The sequence below is a fragment of the Eschrichtius robustus genome, chromosome 5 (assembly GCF_028021215.1).
Source record: "Eschrichtius robustus isolate mEscRob2 chromosome 5, mEscRob2.pri, whole genome shotgun sequence".
Taxonomy (NCBI): domain Eukaryota; kingdom Metazoa; phylum Chordata; class Mammalia; order Artiodactyla; family Eschrichtiidae; genus Eschrichtius; species Eschrichtius robustus.
This window is the reverse complement of record NC_090828.1, coordinates 50,892,223-50,914,459: the sequence shown is the minus strand read 5'-3', so window position 1 is coordinate 50,914,459 and position 22,237 is coordinate 50,892,223. Positions and strand designations below refer to the sequence as shown.

At 34.9% G+C, this 22,237-nt stretch overlaps 1 protein-coding gene across 1 annotated transcript in view; it reads right to left on the bottom strand.

Moving 5' to 3' along the window:
- The window catches only part of NCKAP1 (NCK associated protein 1), a 99,830-nt gene extending 82,307 nt beyond the window's left edge, over positions 1–17,523 (bottom strand). Inside the window, exons 1-2 of the mRNA XM_068544822.1 lie at positions 17,181–17,523; positions 1,660–1,770 (exon numbers count right to left, since the gene is read on the bottom strand). Of these exons, the coding sequence (XP_068400923.1) occupies positions 1,660–1,770; positions 17,181–17,288 (219 nt within the window). The 5' untranslated portion in view covers positions 17,289–17,523. The remainder of the gene's footprint in view (positions 1–1,659; positions 1,771–17,180) is intronic.
- Between the last annotated feature and the right edge of the window lie 4,714 nt (positions 17,524–22,237).

Here is a 22,237-nt window from a genome sequence, read left to right as displayed (position 1 = left end):
AATTGTATACTTTAAATGGGTGAACTGCGTGCTATGTAAATCATATTGCAATAAAGCTGTTATTTAAAAAATCAATTTTGTACTGCAAAAGTTGAAAAGGCAAGTAAAACTATTAAAAAACAAACAAGCAAAAAAAACCCAACAGCATTATTGTAAACAGCTTGCCCAGCAAATCAAGAACAAAGATTCTCCATTTATTCTTTAACAAAAAATTTTACTGTTATGAAACTGAATATACATTTAATCAGATCTTGCTAATTTTCTAAGAAAATGCTCATTCTCACACAGAAATTTACATATATACGTATACAAATTAAACTGAAAAGATTCTCTGAAGAGCTCATATCACAGAGATTTTGAGCCATGAGAAAGAGAAGTGTATATGAAATTAAATGTAAAACAGATTTTATTATAAAATCTCTTTAATTTAGAGTGAGTATATAATCTCTCAGATGAGTTAGCTAATTAATGTCAATAACTAAAAAAAGAGTTCTCCACACAAAAAACAGTGTTCTTAAGGATGTGTGCTTTGAATCACTCACTTGTAATCAGGAACTAATTGTGATACCTTAATATACCAATGATAAAACACAATCTTCTGTGAAACAAAGAAAGATTTCTATTAACCCATACTCACAAAAAACATAAAAACTTTAAAATTAATTCTTTAAAAAGCACTTTATCAGATGTATTTTGTTAATTCTGACTGGTATTTTTCCTCTACATTAAAATATTTTTAAGTGAAAGATGAATCAACAGGCTAATACAAATCTTCAATGAACATACATGATTTGAGGAAACCAAAAGATGACAAAATATTTCTTAAGCAGAGCTTCTTAAAAGTAGGGAAATCACATGTAAGAGGAAATTTCTAGACTAAGTTTGTACATTAAGAAAAAGAGATAGCAAGAATTATAACATAAGACCATCAAAGAAAAAAATAAAGAAAAAGAGAAGACATGCAGAAAGATTCCAAGTCAACAAAATTTAAATGAAAAGGCCACAGCAAGGTGAAAAATAACCCCAATTTCCTAAAATTAGTTATTCATAGCAGTTATTATAAGTAATTACCAAAAGATATGTGACCATATTGGGAAGACTCTAAATATTTCAATAGAGTACTATGAAAAATTTTCCCATCTGAGAAAAGTAATATGGGATAATAAAGATCCTTAACACCATCAGCTTGTTATATTATTTTTCAAAAATGTTTTTCTCAATTATAGAAAAAACTAGAGAAACAAATACATTTTAAAGCTAAACACAGCTAATTACTAAAAACAATACAAGCCCTATGAAGACATTTTCTAACTTCAAGACAAAGTTAAGTCTATGACTATAAGAAAAAACTCCCCAACTAGTCATGCAAATATTTGAAATACACATGTATCTATTACCTTACTCTTTGTTGCAATTTGAAAGGTAATAAGTGTATATAAGAAATTAAGATCATGTTTTCTATAATAAAATGGCAATGTAGCTCAGTCATTTTTTTTTCCAGTTTCAGAGATAAGAATATTATCTCTAAAAGCCCTTAATCAATGTATGCAATTTGTATGTCTAAATATAAAGAAGTAGATAAATAACAGCTACTTCAAGCATTATACTGACCACTACGGATGGCTAAAATCAAGTAATATAAAAATTTAAATGACTTACATTGTTGTTGCGGGTTTCTACAGCAGGGAATTTTCTGACTATGAATTTCACAGCAGATTCCAGGTTTTTGTCAATAAGGTAGGATGGTTTTGCCTTGGGGTCTCCACAAGCCTATAAAACAACAGTAATAAAAGTGAAATGCATCCTTCTTCTAAAACCAAGGAATAATAGCAAATCTGTAATCAGAAATTAAGGAGATATTTGTTTTTGGTGAGCAGGTGACAAAATGAATAGGCAAAGTGCAGGGACTGTCACAGCTGAAATATGCAATGGGAGACAGTACAGAGATGTTCTTCTACTGAAAAAAATGCATGGAAAGTTTCAAAGCAGTTAGCGCAGAACAGCAGTGAAGGAAAAAGCTCAAACCTAAAAAAAAAGAAAAAGAAAAAAAAAATTCTTGGTTTGAGGTAGGACTGTATTCATTTGAAGCTATTAAAATATTACAAAATTAAATATTCAGTAGAGTACTGGAAATGTTTCTTTCTACGTGTTATATAATAAAAGCTTATGTTTAAATGTCTCTTCCAAAATGTTTTCCTCATTCACTTTAAACATTTTAATACAAGAGCCCTAGTTCAAAAGAAGTGGAAGCTGCTAAAATTGTCTTTACAGCACTAAAGCTGTGTTGCCTGTTCCTCCAAACATCTGAGTTACATTGTTTTCCATCATACCAGCAGCACTTCAAACAATGAAATCTACATCTATTCTATATCTCTTAAGCACAGAACAAATGGAAATGCTTACATTTTGACCACATCAGCAGTACAGCATTCTCTCTAGTAAACTGTAAAGCATTGTACAAATGTAAGGTATTATTATTAGAAAGAACTTTTTATCTGAACTATTAGCAATACAGAATAATCTTCAATACTGTTCAGTTTCATTCTGTGACATTTAATTAACTGCTTTCTAGTGAGATGCTATTTCTTAGGGAATTACTAAAATTATAACATTCTTACTTAACTTCTTTTTATTGCATTTTAAAGAGGATGTGTCCTTTGAAAAGTTAACTATTGTGTGAAGAAATACAGTTTTGCAATTTAATGTTTTTTATCCTTTACTATGGCTATGTTGTGGATTGCAGAAAGAGAAGTTATGAAACATGAAACTGATCTGAAAGCGGGCAAGCGGGCAGAGGGAAGGTGAAAAGCTTTGCAAACCTTCCAAACTTGTCCTTGCTGGGGAAGCATTGTAATAAAAAGAGAGAAAATTACTTGTAAACAATGATTGTCAAACTATGACATACGTTTCAGTAGAGAACTTATGCACTGCAGACTATGAATAACAAAACAAGATGAGAACTATATGGTGCTATAATTTTAAAGGTATTTTAAGTAGCAAGTTTTAGTATACAATAAATTTATAAAGTTTATATTATTTATATATATTTAAATACTACTGTGTAGGTGTACAACCCATGTCAGTTTCTTGGTGCTCTTTCTAAATCAACTTAAAATAATACTAGAAGGAAAAATAAAGACTACATGCAACTATAAAAACAGGAGCAAAACCATCAGTGAAATTTTACATACCTTAAAAAGAAACGGTAGCCAAGAATAAAAATAAATCGTTATTGGATGACTTTTGCACTTCAGCTCAAATTAAAACTATTTTTCAAATATCAACTAACTCCTTTCCAAGCCAAAGTATAAAAATCAATGCAAACATTCCTGTATTTTCCAAATGGAAATAGGAATGCAATAAGAATTATCTTAATTCTCAAACATAATTACATAAGAAATTTAGAACTTTGTAATCCTTCACCACACTGATAAAAGGCTATTTTGTAAATTCCATTTCAACATCATAAATATTAAAGTATATCTGACTTTTCCTCAGAGTAGACTATCATTTGCTTAAAATATTATTTCTCATAAATTAATCTTCCAATTAATCTACTTCCCCCAAAATATTATACTATAAAATAAAAATAACTAAGAACCACATAACTAAGAATTTGTCCCAATAGAAATAGTTACATATTAGCATTTCCTTATATCAATGATAAAATGAAAAGCAAGTTTCATAAACATGCCTGAGGCAGTGCAGAATCCCAAAGTGATTCCAAATTCTTTTTAAATGATATGTATTATCTTTCATACTCTAATTACTTAAAAATTCAGTTATCCATCCTAACAATATTAGTGCAATCAACAAATGAAAATATGATAGACTATCATACCCATTTCCAATGATCACAAATTTTATTATGTAAGAATTTAATCAAGTAATTAAACATATATCTATATATGAATGGCTCTTATTACAATGAAAACATAAAGAATGGAATTTCATTTCAGTGGAAAAATAAATGGTTATATCGTCTTTCCTTGGAATTAATTTACCTTTTTCCACACTACTCAGTGGGCCATATCTAAACAAACTACACTGGGAGGCAGTATGCCATAAAGATTAAGAATACAGACTCTGGAATAAGACTGGCTGAATTTCAATTTTCATCACTTACTATCCATCGAACCTTGACTATATTACATAACATCTCCTAATCTCAGTTTCTTCACGTGTAAATGGGGAAATCAGTACTTACCTCATAGAGTAATTATGAGGATTAGAAGAGAGATAGATAAGCCATGTACAGTATTTAGCAAAAGGACCGGCACATAGTGCTCTAAAAATGTTAACTGTTGTGAACAATAGCTATAATTATAATTACCTAAAAGTCTCATATGAATAGTAACCACAGAATAGTCTTTATCAGAGTATACAGAACTAGTAATAATGACTACAACTCCTTCCCCCAATCACTTATTTCTTTATTTACTCCAAGTCTAGACATACCAAATTTGTTTTACTTATAGAAAAAGATTAGCCTAGTAGTTAAAAACATGGATATAGGCTGTCCATGTTCAAATCCTGGCTCCTAACTATAACATAACCAAGTGATTTTCTGTGCCTCAGGTTCTTCATCTGTTAATTAGGTGATAATAATTACAATGTACCCAAAAAGGTTTTCAGCCCATTACATGAGTGTCTGTATGTGTGTACATGAGCAGAATTCTTAAAGGTATCTGGTATACCACAAGCACTCAAAAAATGCCAATAAAAAATATAAGGTTAATAGACACTATACAGAAGTGTGAAGAAGTTATGAAACTTCTTTTTTATAGGTTTTATTTTTTTCTGAAATCAACCTACTTGATTTATTTACTTAACACCAATACAGACACTTGCAAATACTCAGGCCAAGGAAAAAAAAAAAAGTGCAAGAAAAAAGTAAAACCTAACTAAAAGTACCTAGGTAATAATAGTATCCTCAGTTTTTGTGTTAGAGTACTGAGGCTTAGGTTAAGCAACTTGCCTAAGGTCATCTAGGTAAGTACATCTTGGCAAAGAGCCATACTGAATAATTCGGTTAAGAATGTCCTACTATACTGAAAGAGTACAGCAAAATTCCAACTAACCAGATGTCTCATTTTATAAAGATTAATCTTCTTTCCCACTCTAACTCAAAAATTTCATTTTGATGACATTGAGGACAAAGGAATCATAAGATAACTTATATTTTAAGAACACAGCCTGCAGTTGATACACCTAAAACCCTATCCTACTGCAGTAACAATATTACACAAAATTAATCTTTCATTCTTAAAAGTATTGCCCTTTGAAATACCACATTTAAGAAAATGATGTAGACTACTATATTTAGTTATCAATACATTTTAGACTAATACATTCCAGAAACGCTACCAAAAAGATTGAATCAAAAGGTTTAACAAATTACCAATTCAATTAAATAAAACTCTTCAGTACTTCTAACCTGCAAACCGCCACCCCCGCCCCCCCACCCCCGAAAAAAAGAAAAGGTGAGTAGAGGGCAAAACTGTGTCTAAACCCCTGAATCTTAAAAGCCCTAAAATAAAAGGTTTTTTGCATAATTGGCTAAAAGGGCTATTTCACCAGACAAAAAGGAAACTATATCTGAACTACAGAATTTTTTTAAAAAGCACCACACTAAAACCTTATGTTTTACTTTATCTTGACTCAGCATGATTTCATAATGCATAAAATACTATAATTTAAAATCCCAGAAGATCTAAGCAAATTTAAATATTTATATACTTAAATTTCCAGTTTTCAGAATTGGAACTTTATTTCCCATGAATATTCTAATTATCTTTAAATTCAACAAAGTTAAGACTAATGTGGCAGATAAAATTACACAAGTGTTAAAGGAAATACTGTTAAACATAATAATTAACAACTCTTGTCTCTAAGTAGATCACAGCCCATATGACCTTAGGCAAGTTGCTTAACCTAAGCCTCAGTACTCTAACCCATAAACTGAGGATACTATTATTACCTACTTCATAGGGTAGACTGTTCAGATTTTTAAAAGACAAAATGCACATAAAGTGCTTATTTCAGGTGCCTGGCACACAAGTACTTATAAGTTTTAAACAATTACCTTCTATTTTTTTAAATAAAACTTTTCAAAACACCTGGATATCTATAGTGAGTTCCCAATTATCAAAATAAGATTTTCCATTTAACCAATTCAATGTCAGTATTGTCAATTCAGTATTTCCTAATTCGTTTTTTCACAAAACACAAATATAACGTTATTACCCAAAATAAAGAACAAAGATGTTTCAGAAAACCAAATAATATTTTATTCAGGGCACAAAATAAACATCTTTGATTAGAAACCTCAAAATCAGATTTCATGTAATTTTAAATATGACTTTAAAACAAATCTTTCTGCCAATCTACCACCAAAATTCCTTCCCAAGGCCTTTCCTCAGTTGTCACAATATAGATTACGTACCACAGCTTAACTTCATATGGTTAATGTTACGTATTTTTTCAAGAACTGCCTTACCACAATGTTAAAAAAACATATAGATAGAAATAGTCCTCTCTCTATTCATAAGAGATTAAGCAACAATCATGAAAAAGGAAAACAATAAAGACACAAGAGTAGAGAGTAAAAGGAACATTTACTGGGCAGCTGTTGCGTGCAAAACACCTTTGTTTAGAAATTATCTAAACCATCACTCAACAGAGAGGAAAGGAGCATCCGAAATTCAGTGACTTGCTCAGGGTTTTATAGTTACTAACTTTGAGTACCCAAAGATTCCAAAACACTAAAAAACACTTATTTAAAAACATATGCTCCAACTTCCCTGGTGGTGCAGTGGTTAAGAATCCGCCTGCCAATGCAGGGGACACGGGTTCAAACCCTGGTCCGGGAAGATCCCACATGCCGCAGAGCAACTAAGCCCGTGCGCCACAACTACTGAGCCCGTGCACCACAACTACTGAAGCCGCAAACCTAGAGCCCATGCTCCGCAACAAGAGAAGCCACCACAATGAGAAGCCCACGCACCACAACGAAGAGCAGTCCCTGCTCGCTGCAACTAGAGAAAGCCCACGCACAGCAACGAAGACCCAACATGGCCAAAGATATAAATAAATAAATAAATAAATAAAATTTTAAAGAAATAAAAATAAAAACATATGCTCCCAGCTCAATATCAAAAAAACAAACCCCAATCAAAAAATGGGCAGGAGATCGAAATAGACATTTCTCCAAAGAAGACATACAGATGGCCAAAAAGCACAGGAAAAGATGCTCAACATCACTAATTATTAGAGAAACGCAAATCAAAACTACAATGAGGTATCACCTCACACCGGTCAGAATGGCCACCATCAAAAAATCTACAAACAAAAAAAATTAAAAAAAAGAAAAAAAAATCTACAAACAATAAATGCTGGAGAGGGTGTGGAGAAAAGGGAACCCTCCTACACTGTTGGTGGGAATGTCAATTGGTACAGCCACTATGGAGAACAGTATGCAGGTTCCTTAAAAAACTAAAAACAGAGCTACCATATGATCTAGCAATCCCACTCCTGCGCATATATCCGGAGAAAACCATAATTCAAAAAGATACATGTACCTCAATGTTCACTGCAGCACTACTCACAATAGCCAGGACATGGAAGCAACCTAAATGTCCATCAACAGAGGAATGGATAAAGAAGAAGTGGTACATATATATGATGGAATATTACTCAGTCATAAAAAAGAACAAAATAATGCCATTTGCAGTGACATGGATGGACCTAGAGACTGTCATACTGAGTGAAGTAAGACAAAGATATGATATCATATCATATGATATCAAATATCGTATGATATCGCTTATATGTGGAATCTAAAAAAATAGTACAAATGAACCTATTTACAAAACAGAAATAAAGTCACAGATGTAGAAAACAAACTTATGGTTACCAAGGGGGAAGGGAGGGAGGGATAAATTGGGAGACTGGGATTGACATATATACACTACTATATATAAAATAAATAACTAAAAAGAACCTACTGTATAGCACAGGGAACTTTACTCAATACTCTGCAATAACCTATATGGGAAAAGAATCTACAAGACTGGATATATGTGTATGTAAAACTGATTCACTTTGCTGTACAGCAAAAACTAACACAATATTGTAAATCAACTATACTCCAATAAAATTAATTACAAATACATAAGCAAATTTAAAAAATAAAAATATATGCTCCCAAAAATGTATATAAAAATAGTTTCATTCTTTCAATACCTCAGCTGCTCAAAACTTTTACTGGAGTAATCACTATTAAAGGAAAATTCTGATTATTTCGATAAGTTTTATTTTTTAATTTCTAGTCTAACTCAGCAATAAAACACATTCCTTTGCCAAAATACTATAGAACAAAACGATTTCTTTTAATACAATAACTTAATTGAAAAGACCATGAACAAAATCCCAGGGATCAGAGTGAGAATGCTATTTTTGAGAGCACAGGAAAGAAATCAACCTCATCTGAATATCAGGAAAGAGGAGAAAAATACAAGATGTGACCAATTTATGCTAGAAAGAGGAATTTAACTTTTACTTAATAAACAGGAAATAATAAACCTGTTTTAAAGCAGGTTTTGCAAAACTGAAGGCATAAAGGGACAAAGATTCTCCCTTGAGTCTTCAGCAAATTGAAATTAATGCCTAGAGGAAAAATGGACATCACCCAATAAGATCATGGACCGTAAAAGGAACTTGTGTATAATTCTTTAATTTTCTAATTTTAAAAATAATGAAATACAGTGTGAAATTTTCCAGTAAGTATTGGAAAATCTATCAAGACCAAAACAAGCTTCAAATTCTATTATTACTGATTAATTTTCCATTTTTTCCCCTCATTCGTATCACCTATACTTTGGCCAACCAATCTGCTTTCAGTTTCTCCCTTGAGCTGGGGTAGGTGAAAAAAAAAAAAGAAGGAAAAAAAAGTAACCCACTTCTACAGTTTGGATTAAGAAGCTTGATAGGAAAGTATACTGAAATTATTAGAAACGCTTTAAAATTAATGTAATTTTATACATTACCTCTTAATTAGAGTCAACAGTAGCAGATTTAAAGGTATATAAATTATGATTACTGTTTCCTAAGCACAGGTTCTGGGAAAACCATAAACTTAAGAAATATTTCAATGCATTATATATTTCAAAATTCATTGTTAAAAATTTTAATGACTCAAATAAAAGTTACTAATTACCATTCAATTCTCAAGAAGATGTCTATGTCCTTGTTCTCATTTTTCAGCTTCTCATATACAGAAACATTTCGGTTTATAAAACAAAGGCATTCTGTTACAGTTTTGTTAAAGTGTTATATGTGGTCACATTTTTACTACTCTAAAGAAGTTGCTCTTTAAAGAACTGCTGAGAAACATACTTCTGAATTACAAATAGTTATTTTGTATTAGCAGTAAGTAGATATCAAACTATAATATCAGACAGTAAAAAGGAATAATTAAGAAATGTTTCCTAAAGGTGGTCTTGAGCTGGATTAATAGGAAAAAATGAACACTTAGTAAATGTCCACTATGTTTCAAGCCCCAGAAATAGAACTAATAGCTAACATTTATTCACTTCTTACTCTTGTGCCAGGCACTACAACTAGCACTTTATGTGAATTAACTCATTTAATTGTCAACCTTATAAGGCTAATTAAAGAGTATTCCACAAATGTGGGAAAACTGGAATATCTATCTAAGATTGCAAGAATTAGAATCAATAAGACTAATACGGCTTAGAAAACCAAAAAATATAACTTGAAGCATAAGAGAAGCTGAGAGCAACTAAGTACCCTATAGATGGTTTTGCTAGTATAGGGTCTACGTGCAGCTTAGCATTACAGAAATTTAGTTATCCCCAAAAAACAAAATTAAATCATTATAGCGAATGATTATCAGAAAAAGAAATCAGAAGTATTAAGAAGTTACACTTTACTTATTTTAGTGGTTCTTAACATCAGAACCACTTCAGGGGCTTTTTCTTATTCAGTAGGTTTGGGTCATGACCCAGATGTATGTATTTTTAAAAACCTTCTAAAATGATTATATTGTGTATCCCTGACTAAGAACCACTGGTCCCCTCAATTTCTAAATAAAGAAACCCTAATTCAGAAAGACTAAACAACTTGTCCAAAGTAAAAAAAAAAAAAAGGATCAGAGCTTTACCTAGAATCTAGCCCTCTCAACCCACAGAATATGCTACAAGTATGAGAAAATAACAGAGAAGTTTAGAGGCTATATGCCAGCAAGAAGGACATTAGATATTACCAGGGAATTTTATAACTTTATATTTTGTATCTTTATATACTCCACTGAAAAAATGTCTGAAATCTTGAATAATGACTGGCTGGCTACTCCTTGTCACTGCCCGGCTAAAGTTCCTATTCATACTTCAAAACCAAGCACAAAAGTCACTAACTCTTGTTCCCATCTCTCCCAGACAGGAATCTTTAACTCCCTTCTCAAGACACCCACAACCACACTTAAACACTGCATTTTAGTTAGTTATCTATACATCTCTCTCACCCACTACAATATGAATTTCTTGGCCTTGGAAACTGTATCTTAATGTATCTGTTTCCCCAGTGTCCAGGAAGACATTCAATAAATGAAGAGTAAATGAATGAATGAAAAGGAAACTCTCAGTTTTTGGTACTAACTAAAAGAATAGTTCATGTGACTTATAAAATAGTTTTAAAGACACAGGTTTATTACTGTCAAGTACCTAAAATAATCAACTATGCAATAAGAAAGTATTTTCCAGTACAGGCTCTTTTACTCAAACAAGAGGTTCCTTCGAAACCTTTAACCCATTATACATTTCAAAATTCATTATTAAAAATGTTAAAGATTCAAATAAAAGTTACTAATTACCATTCCATTCTCAAGAAGATGTTTATGTCGCTGCAAATGGAGTTGAACAACATAGACAAACTAACAATTCAAGAGCTTATTAAGTTTAACTTATTTAAGTAAAACATTTCAGGGCAATAGTATGTGACAAAATGATTAGGAGGAGATTCTCTCATCACTGTCAGATTAAGTAAATCAAAATCTAATAATTACAGTACTGCAAACTCCTAATAGGATCAAAATTAAGAAGATTTTACTACATTTACTAATAAAGACAATATTAAAAACAGTCAACAGAAAAACATGCCTTGGGAATAGAAAAGAATATTGCTATTTTTGTAAACTCCAAGACAGAAAGAAACACACTTACTGGTTACACTTTCTTAATTGCATTTCTTATAATTCATGCAGGGTTTTTCAATGAAAAAAGTGTTACCATTTGACTTCAGGAATCAAAATGTAAAATGAAAAAAGTATATTTAAAATCTCAAAATTAAAGATAGAATATCTTCAGTGAGGAAATAATTGTATGCGTCCTTAAAATAAAGGAAGATAAATGCTATTTCACTGTTTCTTTGAGTTTACACCTTCCTTCCTGCTTTATATATATTCTACCCCCAGTTTAAAGCAAAATTTCCTGTTAGTTTTCTTAGTATTACTTGTATGGTCAGTTCTTTCAGTTTGTATATTTTAATATGTCATGAACTAAATATTAGAAATAATCACAAAGGAAAAATGCATATAATATGAAAAGTAAATACAAAATACATGTCCTCAAAAAGGCTAATAAACTGAATTTTAAATTTCCTAATTCTAAACTATTTCTCATTTTAATACATTACGAAGCTAAACAGAAGTCTTTAATAATCACTGGTATACTGATAATTATGATCTCAATGATCTTTTCATAACAAATCCGTACAAAGTTCATACAAAAGTAGTCTAAGAGGAAAATTATTTCTGTAATATAACTGCATATTTCTTTAAGGTTATTGTGTGTTAAAAATCTAATTATATCTACCATGAAAATTTCACTAATGACTATAAATCTAATGGCAAAAATAAATTAAGAGCTCAGACTTAGGGGTTAAGAAAGAAAGATGCCAATCCAAATTCTTATTTTTTAAGAGTAAAGGTTGGGCAAATTTAATTCTCTAAATTCAATTGCTTTACCTATAGAATAGGTACCTACATCACAGATCTATGAAGAAATAAGAAAAATTTTTTTTTAATTTAGCATATAATAGAGTCTCAATAAATAGCAGCTAGCATAACTTTTATTACACATTATTTTTGTTGAACAATAAAGAGATAAAACTATTTAGTTCTAACATATAAAATGTACGTCTACTGAATGTGATCTGAAATTACTGTTAGAATTTTACTTAACAGTAACACTGCTAGTAAATTATCAAAGAATACAAATTAAATTTTTAATCATCCTAGCCAGTTAAGGACAAGAATTTTCAACACTGACACACTTTCTCATCTGGCTCCCCTCATTTTTAACATATTGGATGTAGCTAGCTAAATATGTCCATCCCTGTAATTTTTTTAAAATATAAGTATACAAGCAATAGATTAAGAACCCTAATTTCATTGATATATAAAACTGTACCATGCTACTTCTTCAATTTTATTTTTGGAAAGAACTTAATTTAATCATAATACAAAATATGCATGCACATATGTCAGCATTTGTACAGAAAATTGTTTAACTATATACAGCTTATTTTTAAAAGTGGGAGATGAGCAGGCAGAGAATTTCTGAAGTCATGTTTGAGTTTTTGATAATAAACATGTATTCCTTTTATAATCATTAAAAAAATTAATATTTAAGTTATCTAACAATTCCACAAAGGAAACACAAGATGGATAATCTACCACTGCCACTTAAAAAAATAAAAATAATTTTTTTTCCCATGCAATTTTTCAGTGACCTTAATCTCCTCAGCCTACCATCCAGCATAACAAGAAACAGAATTATCAAATCTTCATTTTTACAGGCAGCTTCCATGAAAGTTACAAACAGATATAGTAGGATTTGTTTATGTAAATATATATATTATTTAAATACAGATTTATGAAGAGACTGTTTTCTTCTTAACACGTTTAAGGATCTTGATAATGAAATCTCCCTAGGGAAAAAAAATCTTATGCATACTAACAATGTTTATTAGTCTACAACTTGCCAGAATCCCAATCTTTGGAACATGCTTCTGCTCCTGATCAACCAACACAGAAAATAAGGCCCTAAATGAAGAGAAACGTAACACTGAAAGGGAAGACTAAATCTGATTCCCCTTGCTTTACCTCGACTGCATCCTTCACATACATTTTTTTTTCCTCCATTAGATAAGCAGATACCAGCTAAAGACTTGCAATTTTACACTGCTATTCTATTAATTTCTTTCCTCATGAAATAAATTCATCCAAAATCACGGGGAAAAGACTGTGGGGAAAGAAGTACTCCTCAAATAAAGAAGTAAAAGTACACTGAAACCTGCAAAAATACTCCACTAAAAAGAAGTTTGCAATAGTAGGGTAGGTCTTTTCTCCTTTTCTATCCTTTAAAATTGAAGCAATAATTTAACAAGATGAAAAATATGAAAGTATTAACTGATACCTTTTGTTATCAGTTGTTATCAAGTTCATGTTGGTGATGGTGTAGGAAAAAATAGAAAAAACAAGAAAGAGTAAACAAGAAAAAAATATTTTTAAGGTCAGCTAAAACGTCTTCTGTTGGAATTTCGGCATATGTGTTTGCTAAGCAGCAGTAAAATTTCAGAAAAACAAATGTTGCCCCAAAAAGTTACTGAGACTCCTAAACAAATACTATCTTACATTCATAGAAGTTTTAAACTGTTTTCACATTATTATCTTTTATCTTCACAAAAACAATTCTGTGAAGTAGGCAGAGCACACATTACCATCCCTGTATTAAGGAAAACTAAACTGAGCTCAGTTACTGTTTAAAATAGGCCTTAACGTCTACTTGTAAAGATAACATAATCAGAGCTGGAACAGACCTTAGTGTTCCTTTCACAGTTAATTTTCCCCCATTTTACAGATGAGGAAAAATGAAGCTCAGGGAAATCAAGACACCTACCCAATATTACAAATCTCTCAGAGACAGACTGAAACATTGGAAGGCAGTTCTCCTAACTTCTGGCCCAGTACACTTTATTTCCACCACCACACTGCCTGCCATGCCACAGTAGCAGATATAAAAGTAGCCTGAAAATGTTAAAAATCACTATATAAGTGAGTAGCATTATTAGCTTCCAGAAAAGGGAAGACATATTTTTAATTTTAAAAAAATTAAGGAATTATGCAATAAATAAATTTAAATGTGAAACTACCTACCACCTTCACCTCTTTTCCCTAAAATCCTCCTTTGTGTGTTCTTCCATCCCTGATTAGACTACAAATTCCTTAATTTTCATAACCTGTACATATAAGGATCTCAAAAATTTTTCAATTGATGAAATTTTATTTAAAAAACCAAACATTTTCCAGAAACCATGTTACATTCCCCTAATAAGCATTAAAGCCTATTACTCTTGATTACAGTAACTTAAAAAGTTATTTTACTTAGGTCACTGAAGTATTTTTCACTGTGTATGCTCACTAAAATATTGCCATTGCAGACTTTCAATTGAAACAGAGCAATCAGATCTGATAGACAATCTAATGCACACATGCATTAATAAAAATGTGATAATTGACTGGCAGGCACATATTATGCGGTAGAAGTTTTTTTTTGAGGTATAAGAGAGAGATTGAAAAGATTATGTGGTTTATACTGTCATAAAAATGTAAACAGCAGGAACCTTATAAACACATGGTAAACAGATCTCACTCACTTTTTTGGCAAGATTTTTGAACAAATGTTTCAATCCTAGCCAGCCAGGAAGCTATGCCAGCCTTTACAGACAACTCTATACAGGCCAAAAGATTCAAAATCCATCTGATGTATTTGTATGCAAAATCACACAAGGAGAGCAGAGCAAAAGCTATTATTATTAAAAATAGAGCAAGATTATACACATATTCATATATATGTTGCATATATATAAAATACACTATACATAATGTATTCATCCTTTTCAACAAGTCCTAACTGAAGGCCTCATGGACCAGGTTAGACCCTAAGTACCAGTAATTCAAAAATAAGTAACACTGTCTCCACCCAGAGAGAACTCACAATCAATCAAGCAAGGTAGAAAAATATTTCTCAAGAAATTATAAATGCGTTAAGTGCTGAAATATAACATTTCAATAATTCAAAATATTAGCCACTTGGATATAATGATCACATTCAACTCATTTTAAATTTTACTAGTTTAATAATACAAGGGCCTGGAGTTTCTCAAAACAGGAAGTGAAAAAAAATATGCTTTTGAGAAAAGGCAGTGAACTGGAATTATAAGCATTCAAATGCTTAGAATTTAGTCCAACCTTATTTCATTTATGAAGATGAAACATGTAAAGTCTGATTGTATTTATGCCATAAAAATGTTCAATGAATTCTTTAAAAAGAGGTATTTTGCCCAAATACCCAAATCACTTTTGATGTTACTCTCACTTCCTCTTCTGGAAACCATCATAACCATTTCCTTTAACCACAATACCACATGTCTAGAAACTTTTAGTAATGTTTGACTTGCTCGTTTTTTGCACAAAGGGCATATAGGAACCAATTTCCAAGTTTGTTAAGGAGCATAATTTCACAAAAAAGTTCAGGTCAATGAAACCTATAAGTAATACTATCTAAAATTAAATTATTCCTAATCTACATAAATTTATAACCAAGGCTCTTTGGTAAATGCAGAGGGCTTCTTTATAATGACCCCGAGCTCCTGCCACATAAAATGTAACAAAGTGAACAGGCATGTTGCAGTTACTATCCAGATTGCACTGCGTATAAAGTCAACCAATCCTCACATCCAGGTAAGCGACTGGAACATAGCTGTCTTTACACAAAATTTATCACTATTAAGCCAGGACAGTTTTCTCCTTTAGAATTCAGTGTCTACATCAAATTGTTCAAATAAGTCAGTTTTACACTGAACCCCATGATATGAATTTTTTAAAAATATTCGTTCTTCAGGAGTCCTAATTCACAAGGGCTACAACTCTACTGCTATGATTAAACTAAAAGGAAACATTCAGCATGCAATAAAAAGCCAACAAAAATAATTACGAAGATATAACATCAAATACACATTGGAAACTGTCAGGATCTAGATTGTAACAAAAAAAATCTTAACTTTCTCTTTATCAAATTATTTAAAACTTACTAACTTTGTCTTAAAAGAAAGAGGATTTTGGTCTTTCTTTCCTAAGATAAATTAATATTTGTTCTATCTTTACATCTATTTTTCTTAACTCCAACTCAGCCCCTCATTCCTTAATCTGCTGAAGCCACGTAAAGACTTTCAATGGGCCTATTAGCTAGAGCTACTCAAATTATCAGCATACGCGATAAAATCAGCAGTAATTGCAACATATTCACAGTTTTTATTTTGTATAGACACCGAACTTTAAGAAATGATGTTTTGGTATTATCAGACATGACTGGAAAAACTAAGATGAGGAGGAGTAAAGAGGGAAGGGAGAGAAGGTTGTTATTCCTGTTCTAGTGACTCACAACCCAGAAGTATTTCAGGAGAAAACTGGTTCCACCCTCACTTCCCCCTCCTCTCCACCTTCAAAATGAAATAATTCCAAATCGTCAACACGCTCTCAAATGGCTTTTATTTGGCAATCTAAAATAAAATGGCAAAAGTGGAGGGGATGCGGGGTTCATCCTGATTAGCCATTCCCTTCCCACATTCCCACACTTACAAACCCCAAACAGAAAACAACTGCTTCCATCTCCGCCAGGTTCCTACCATCCGACCTCAGTTATGGAACAGCCAAGTTTTCCTGTCCCCCTCCTAGACTCTCGCCCACCCACCCTCCTCTCTTTCCCGTAGAGCTCGTTCCGGGAGCCGGGGCGCCGAGGAGGGGGCGCCAGCGGCAGCGGCGCCCCTCACCCCGCGCCGGGCCGGCCGGATCTGGCCGCTGGGAGCGGGGAAATGGCTCCTCTCCGCCCCTGGCCGGCCCGCGAGCCAGCGGGAGAGGCGCCGGGACTCCGCATTAGGCCGCGGCGCATCCCGGCGACCCCGGCCGGGCCTGCAGCCGCGCGGCGGTGATTTCTGTCCCGGGCGCCGCCCGCCGCCCCCACCGCCCGGGCCTCCCCCGCTCTCCATCCCTCCTCAGCCCGCCCGCCGCCCCCGCCGCGGCCTCGCCGGCCCGTGCGCACCTTCTTGATGTTGTAGAGGCGGGTGAGCATGCCGACGCCCCGGTCGTTGAGGATGGTGAGCTTCTCCGCCAGCTTCTGCTGACTGGGCTGCAGCACGGAGCGCGACATGGTGGAGGTGCTGGTGGTGCTGGTGGTGGTGCCGCCGCCGCCGCCGGCCGCCTGGCGCCCAGTCACCGGCCCGCGGCCTCCGCAGCTACCTCTGTCGGGCCTCCTCCCCTCCCGCCCCCGACCTCCGCCTCAGGGGAGCGGGCCCATGGCCCTCGCGCCCTTAACCCGCGCCGGTGACAGAGCGAGACGCGGCGGACACCTCAGGGTCCCTTTCCCCTCAGCAGCCCGCGCCCCGGCAACCTCCTGCCTTCCGCCCGCCGCCCTTCCGTCCCCACCCCCGGCGCTCTCCGCCCCAGCCCCCACCGAGCCGCCTTCCCGGGCTCCACCACTAGGTGTGGCGGCGGCGGCGGCGTCTCCGGCGGCTGAGAACGAGGCCGCTTCCCGCAGCCCGGGACGAGCGCTCGGTCACCTGATCGGCCGCGCCGGCGCCCCCGCGAGGCCGGACAGGGAACTGCGCCTGGGGGCCCTCGCCCGCCCCGCCCGGCCTCGCTGCTGCCGCCGCTCGGGACGCTGCCCCGGCCCCACACCCGTCCCAACCCGGCCTGGCCCGCCCACTGCCCCTGATCCCGGCAGCGGAGTCTAAGCCGGAACCCGATGAGGTCACGTTTCTCTGTTCGCCACACACCCCTCTCCTTCAAGTTCCCAAAAGTTGCCTTTCCGCACCACCTCCCTAAAGAAACCAGCAGAAGCCCCCGGGGAGGAGTGGGGCGGGGGCAGGGCGGGTGTTTTTCTGGCGAGTTTCTCCCGAGAGTGGGCTGGTGGCTCCATGCGCTTCTCCCTCCCACTGCTTGACAGACGTTCCCGGCTGAACACAGCAGATGTGCTCTGCGAGGCGGGCCTCGCCTCTCTTTCCCTCCCCATCCCATCCTGACTCCCCCGCCTCAAGGCAGTTCGTGAGAGAGGAGGTCGGAAGTGAGGGCAACTCAAGTTCCTGAGATAATCAGAATCTGGAATTTGTCGACGAGGATCACCCTTCCGGAGAAGACGCCAATAGAAGAGGCCCTGGCATGTGGGAGGCAGAAATAAATGTTTGTTCAATGAATGAAGGAACGGTCCCATTTTTTTTTCTGGCCTCCACCCCAAATCCCACCCCTTCTTGGCAACATTCTACTTTTCCATCTCTCTTTCTTTTCTTTCTCCTGATGAATTTCCTCCCAGTCACACCCGAAGGCTACTCCCTCTGGTCAAATATATTAGATATGGTTCCAAAAGTGAGCAAAATTAAGGATTTATGTCATTGACTGGGGTGAGGAATTCCAGCAAATAGGAGTCAAGCTGTTCTGATGGTTTTTTTCGCCCTAATTTCCTCTGATGTATTAATCTTTTATATTATATTCATTAATTTTAAGTGAATGACAAAATATTCTGCCACCTTCAATAAACGACATTGTAAGAGTAAATATCATTGTATTGATCAAAACACTTTAGGGAAAGGAAATTTTGACGAATATCTTTTGAATCATTTTTTAAGCTAGTATACGTACAGTTCCTACAGAAATCTTCGTTTTAATATGCCAAGGAGAGAAAGGCAGTAGACGGACTGAATTTGATTTAAGAAGCTTTAAATAGAGTCCTAAGTCCACCAAAAAGTCCTACCTGCCTTTGTGCTTGGAATCCTGTACACAGAACTTAACTTGAATGAAGGTTTTTAATGCAAACACCTCAGAGAGATCACCTATTGAGCTATGATTAGTCATTAGCACGTTGGGGAGATTTAATTTATCTGGTTACATTCCAACCTGATAGTTTAAATATTAATTTAGAGGAGGTAAGAGTCTGGAGCCTGAGATAGTGAGAGCAGACCTGGGAAGGAGAGGGTCCAGGGAGGGGGTTGGAGAGTAAAGATGTGCTCTTTTCAGAGACCACAGACAAATTTAACCAGAGGCAGAATTACAGAATCACACCAAAGAAAGTTTATATCATTTTCCAGTTTTTCAAAACTGCTGTATAGAGAGAACAAGAAAATGGTGCCATATTAAAATTTGAACACAATTATCACTCAAGAAAAGCCACTGTCATGTTTCCATATGAACTTGAACATTTGTAGCTGCTTATAACTCAGAGTACCCAATAGAGGGAGAACTCTGTGGATTCTAGTCTCATTATTGAATTTTTATTATAACCAACTTTTAGACATATTGGCCCTAGATTGAATGGAACATGTCTATTTGAGTAAAAGATATTAGGTCTAGATGAAGTATTCACAATTCTTGCATTTCTCTACATTTTCCATCAAAAAGCATTTTGTTGTTAAGAGCCAACCCTTTGGAAGTTTGACTGTATGTGTAGTATAAACTATACTGTCAGTGCTAAGGTAATAATCATATATTTTCCCATGCATGTATGATTTTATGGCAAGTGTAATTAGTATGTGTCATTTTATATTTCCTCTCAGTTTTCATACCATGTGAATCAGTCTATAAAGTTATTAAAAGAATTGCCCCTCTTGTAGATTTTTTTCCTGTTATAGTTTTCTGGAAAAGCATAACATTTTATGAGTGATTAGGAAAGTTAAAAAAAAGACATAAGGAAAGTAAGTTTTAAAAAGCATCATTGAAGATTTTATTTCCCTCATCATATCAAGCACGCTCTTCACAGTTCCTTTGGTACTAAAGATTTTCAAATAGTTTCTCTTCAGTTAAGAGATTTCTGCTGTTTGTCTCAGAACATAAGCCTTCAGAGAGATTTAGAAAGTAGATGATAGCTTCATATTTGTAGTAATCATAGAAAGTTAGCTAATATAGACCAGTATACCTTTAAAAATGTGAATTTTACTGTACATAAAGTATATCTTAATAAATCTGACTAAAAGTTATATATCTATGTTTGAAAATTTATTTTTTTATTGAGAGAAGTATAATGGTACCCACTCTAAGGAAAGTAAACATTTGAAAATCCTAATTGGAAAATGTTCAATCATTCATAGTAACAATACTGGATGGATTTAAAGAATATTTTTCTATTCTATATAATAATCAAACTTATGTGTTTGATTGAACAATAAATACTTAAATTGTGCAAAGTGCTGTTGTTCTAGGAGGAGATATAAAGATATCTATAAGATATCTATAAGATATAGATTTTAAAATCTATATCATATAGATTTTAATCTCCTTGAGCTCACATTCTCGGTGAGAATAGAAATATACGTAAGGGAGTCTAATATAAGTCAGCCTGAGATACAGGGCTACAAGGGAAACCTAGGGAGAAGAGTTCCAACCTGAAGTTCCTAAGAGTTACTCTAAAACTTACATTTGGACTTTGAATGAGAAGTAAGTCTTGGACTTAAAAACTTATAGAAAAGGGCATTCTAAGCAGAAGGTTCAACTTTAATAAATGCAAAATAATTTTTTTTAAAGTGCAGGAAAATAATAGGAATGCTCATTATGTACATGAAAAAAGCAATGGGAAATAAAGCTGGAGGTAGAACAGAAAATATGTAGGCCTATGCCTGCTAAAGCAGGAGAAAAAAATTCAATGGAGAAGAAGAAATATCCAAAAAAAATGGGAGAACTAAAGGTAACTTTTGGGAACTTGAGGTTAATAAAGAAAATTTGAAATAGTTGCTGACTGTGACAAGGATTCCTAATTATCGTTCAGTATATTTCTCTTTCTTCCTTAGAATAAAGACTACATCTCCCAGTCTCCCTTGCAGCCTAGTATGGCCATATGACTAATGTTCTGGCCATTAGGATGTAAGCTTTCAGGAACCTTCCTTAAGAGACTGCTGTGCTCTCTTTTTGCCAGTCTTCCCTTCTTCGTTCTTCCACATGAAACAAGGATGCAATGACCACTATCTTAGGCCATGAAGACAATGGCCACTCACTAAGGATGGCAGAACATAGAAATAGAAGGTATAAGCGGGCTTCTTAGAGCAGAACTACCATACTAAACCTGCCCTTTCTACATCTGGATTTTGTTTGAAAGAGAAAGTTTTATTTAAGCTTCTTTTATCTGGGACTTTTTTTTTTAATTACTCACAGCCAAACCTGATCCTAAATGATAACAGTTTTTGAGGTCAACATTATAGTATCACTACTAGGAATAAAACAAGGACTAATAATCAGATTTAATATTGACTAAGTGTTTTTGCACTGTGTCAGGTGCTACTATTTGAGTTTTCTCATCACCTCTCTCAACAATCCTTTGAGCTATTATCATCCTCATTTTATAGGTGAGGAAACTGAAATACAGATAGTTTTTTCGTTTTTAATTACTGAAGGTCACACTTATAGGAAGTGATAAATCTGGTACTAGATTCTTTTATCAGTCTGACTCCAAAGTTCATGCATATTCTTAACCACTGTGATGTAACTGACAACAAGTTGGATGGCATAAATTTGGCATGCGTAAGTGAACATGATTCTGTAGTTTCTGCTAGAGTTCCTTAACTCTGCCCAGACCTTCATAAACAGTCCCTTCATTAAATTTTTTTCAGTTAACAGCTAGACTCTGCCATATTCTTTCCAGACTGGTATACCAGTCTTTTATGTGGTTTTCTTTAGCTTTGCCTCCTCCAGAAACTAGAATGGGAATTATTTCTGTAACACTTTTTGCTAATCATGAAGTATATTTCAGTTTGCCTTTTTAAATCACCCAGCCTTCTGTTGCTTCCCTATTTAAGACAAAAAGAAAGAAAAATTGAGGAAGAGCTTCTTCCTGGGTTCTTAGGGTAAAGCCCTTTGATTAGGATATCTCCTGTCAAAGTTAATGTTCCACTAATTTTTTTTTCTCTTTCTCTCCACTAATTCTTTTTTTTTTTTTAAAGAATGTAGTTTATTTATTTATTTATTTATTTATTTATGGCTGTGTTGGGTCTTCGTTTCTGTGCGAGGGCTTTCTCCAGTTGCGGAGAGCGGGGGCCACTCTTCATCGCGGTGCGCGGGCCTCTCACTATCGCGGCCCCTCTCGTTGCGGAGCACAGGCTCCAGACGCGCAGGCTCAGTAGT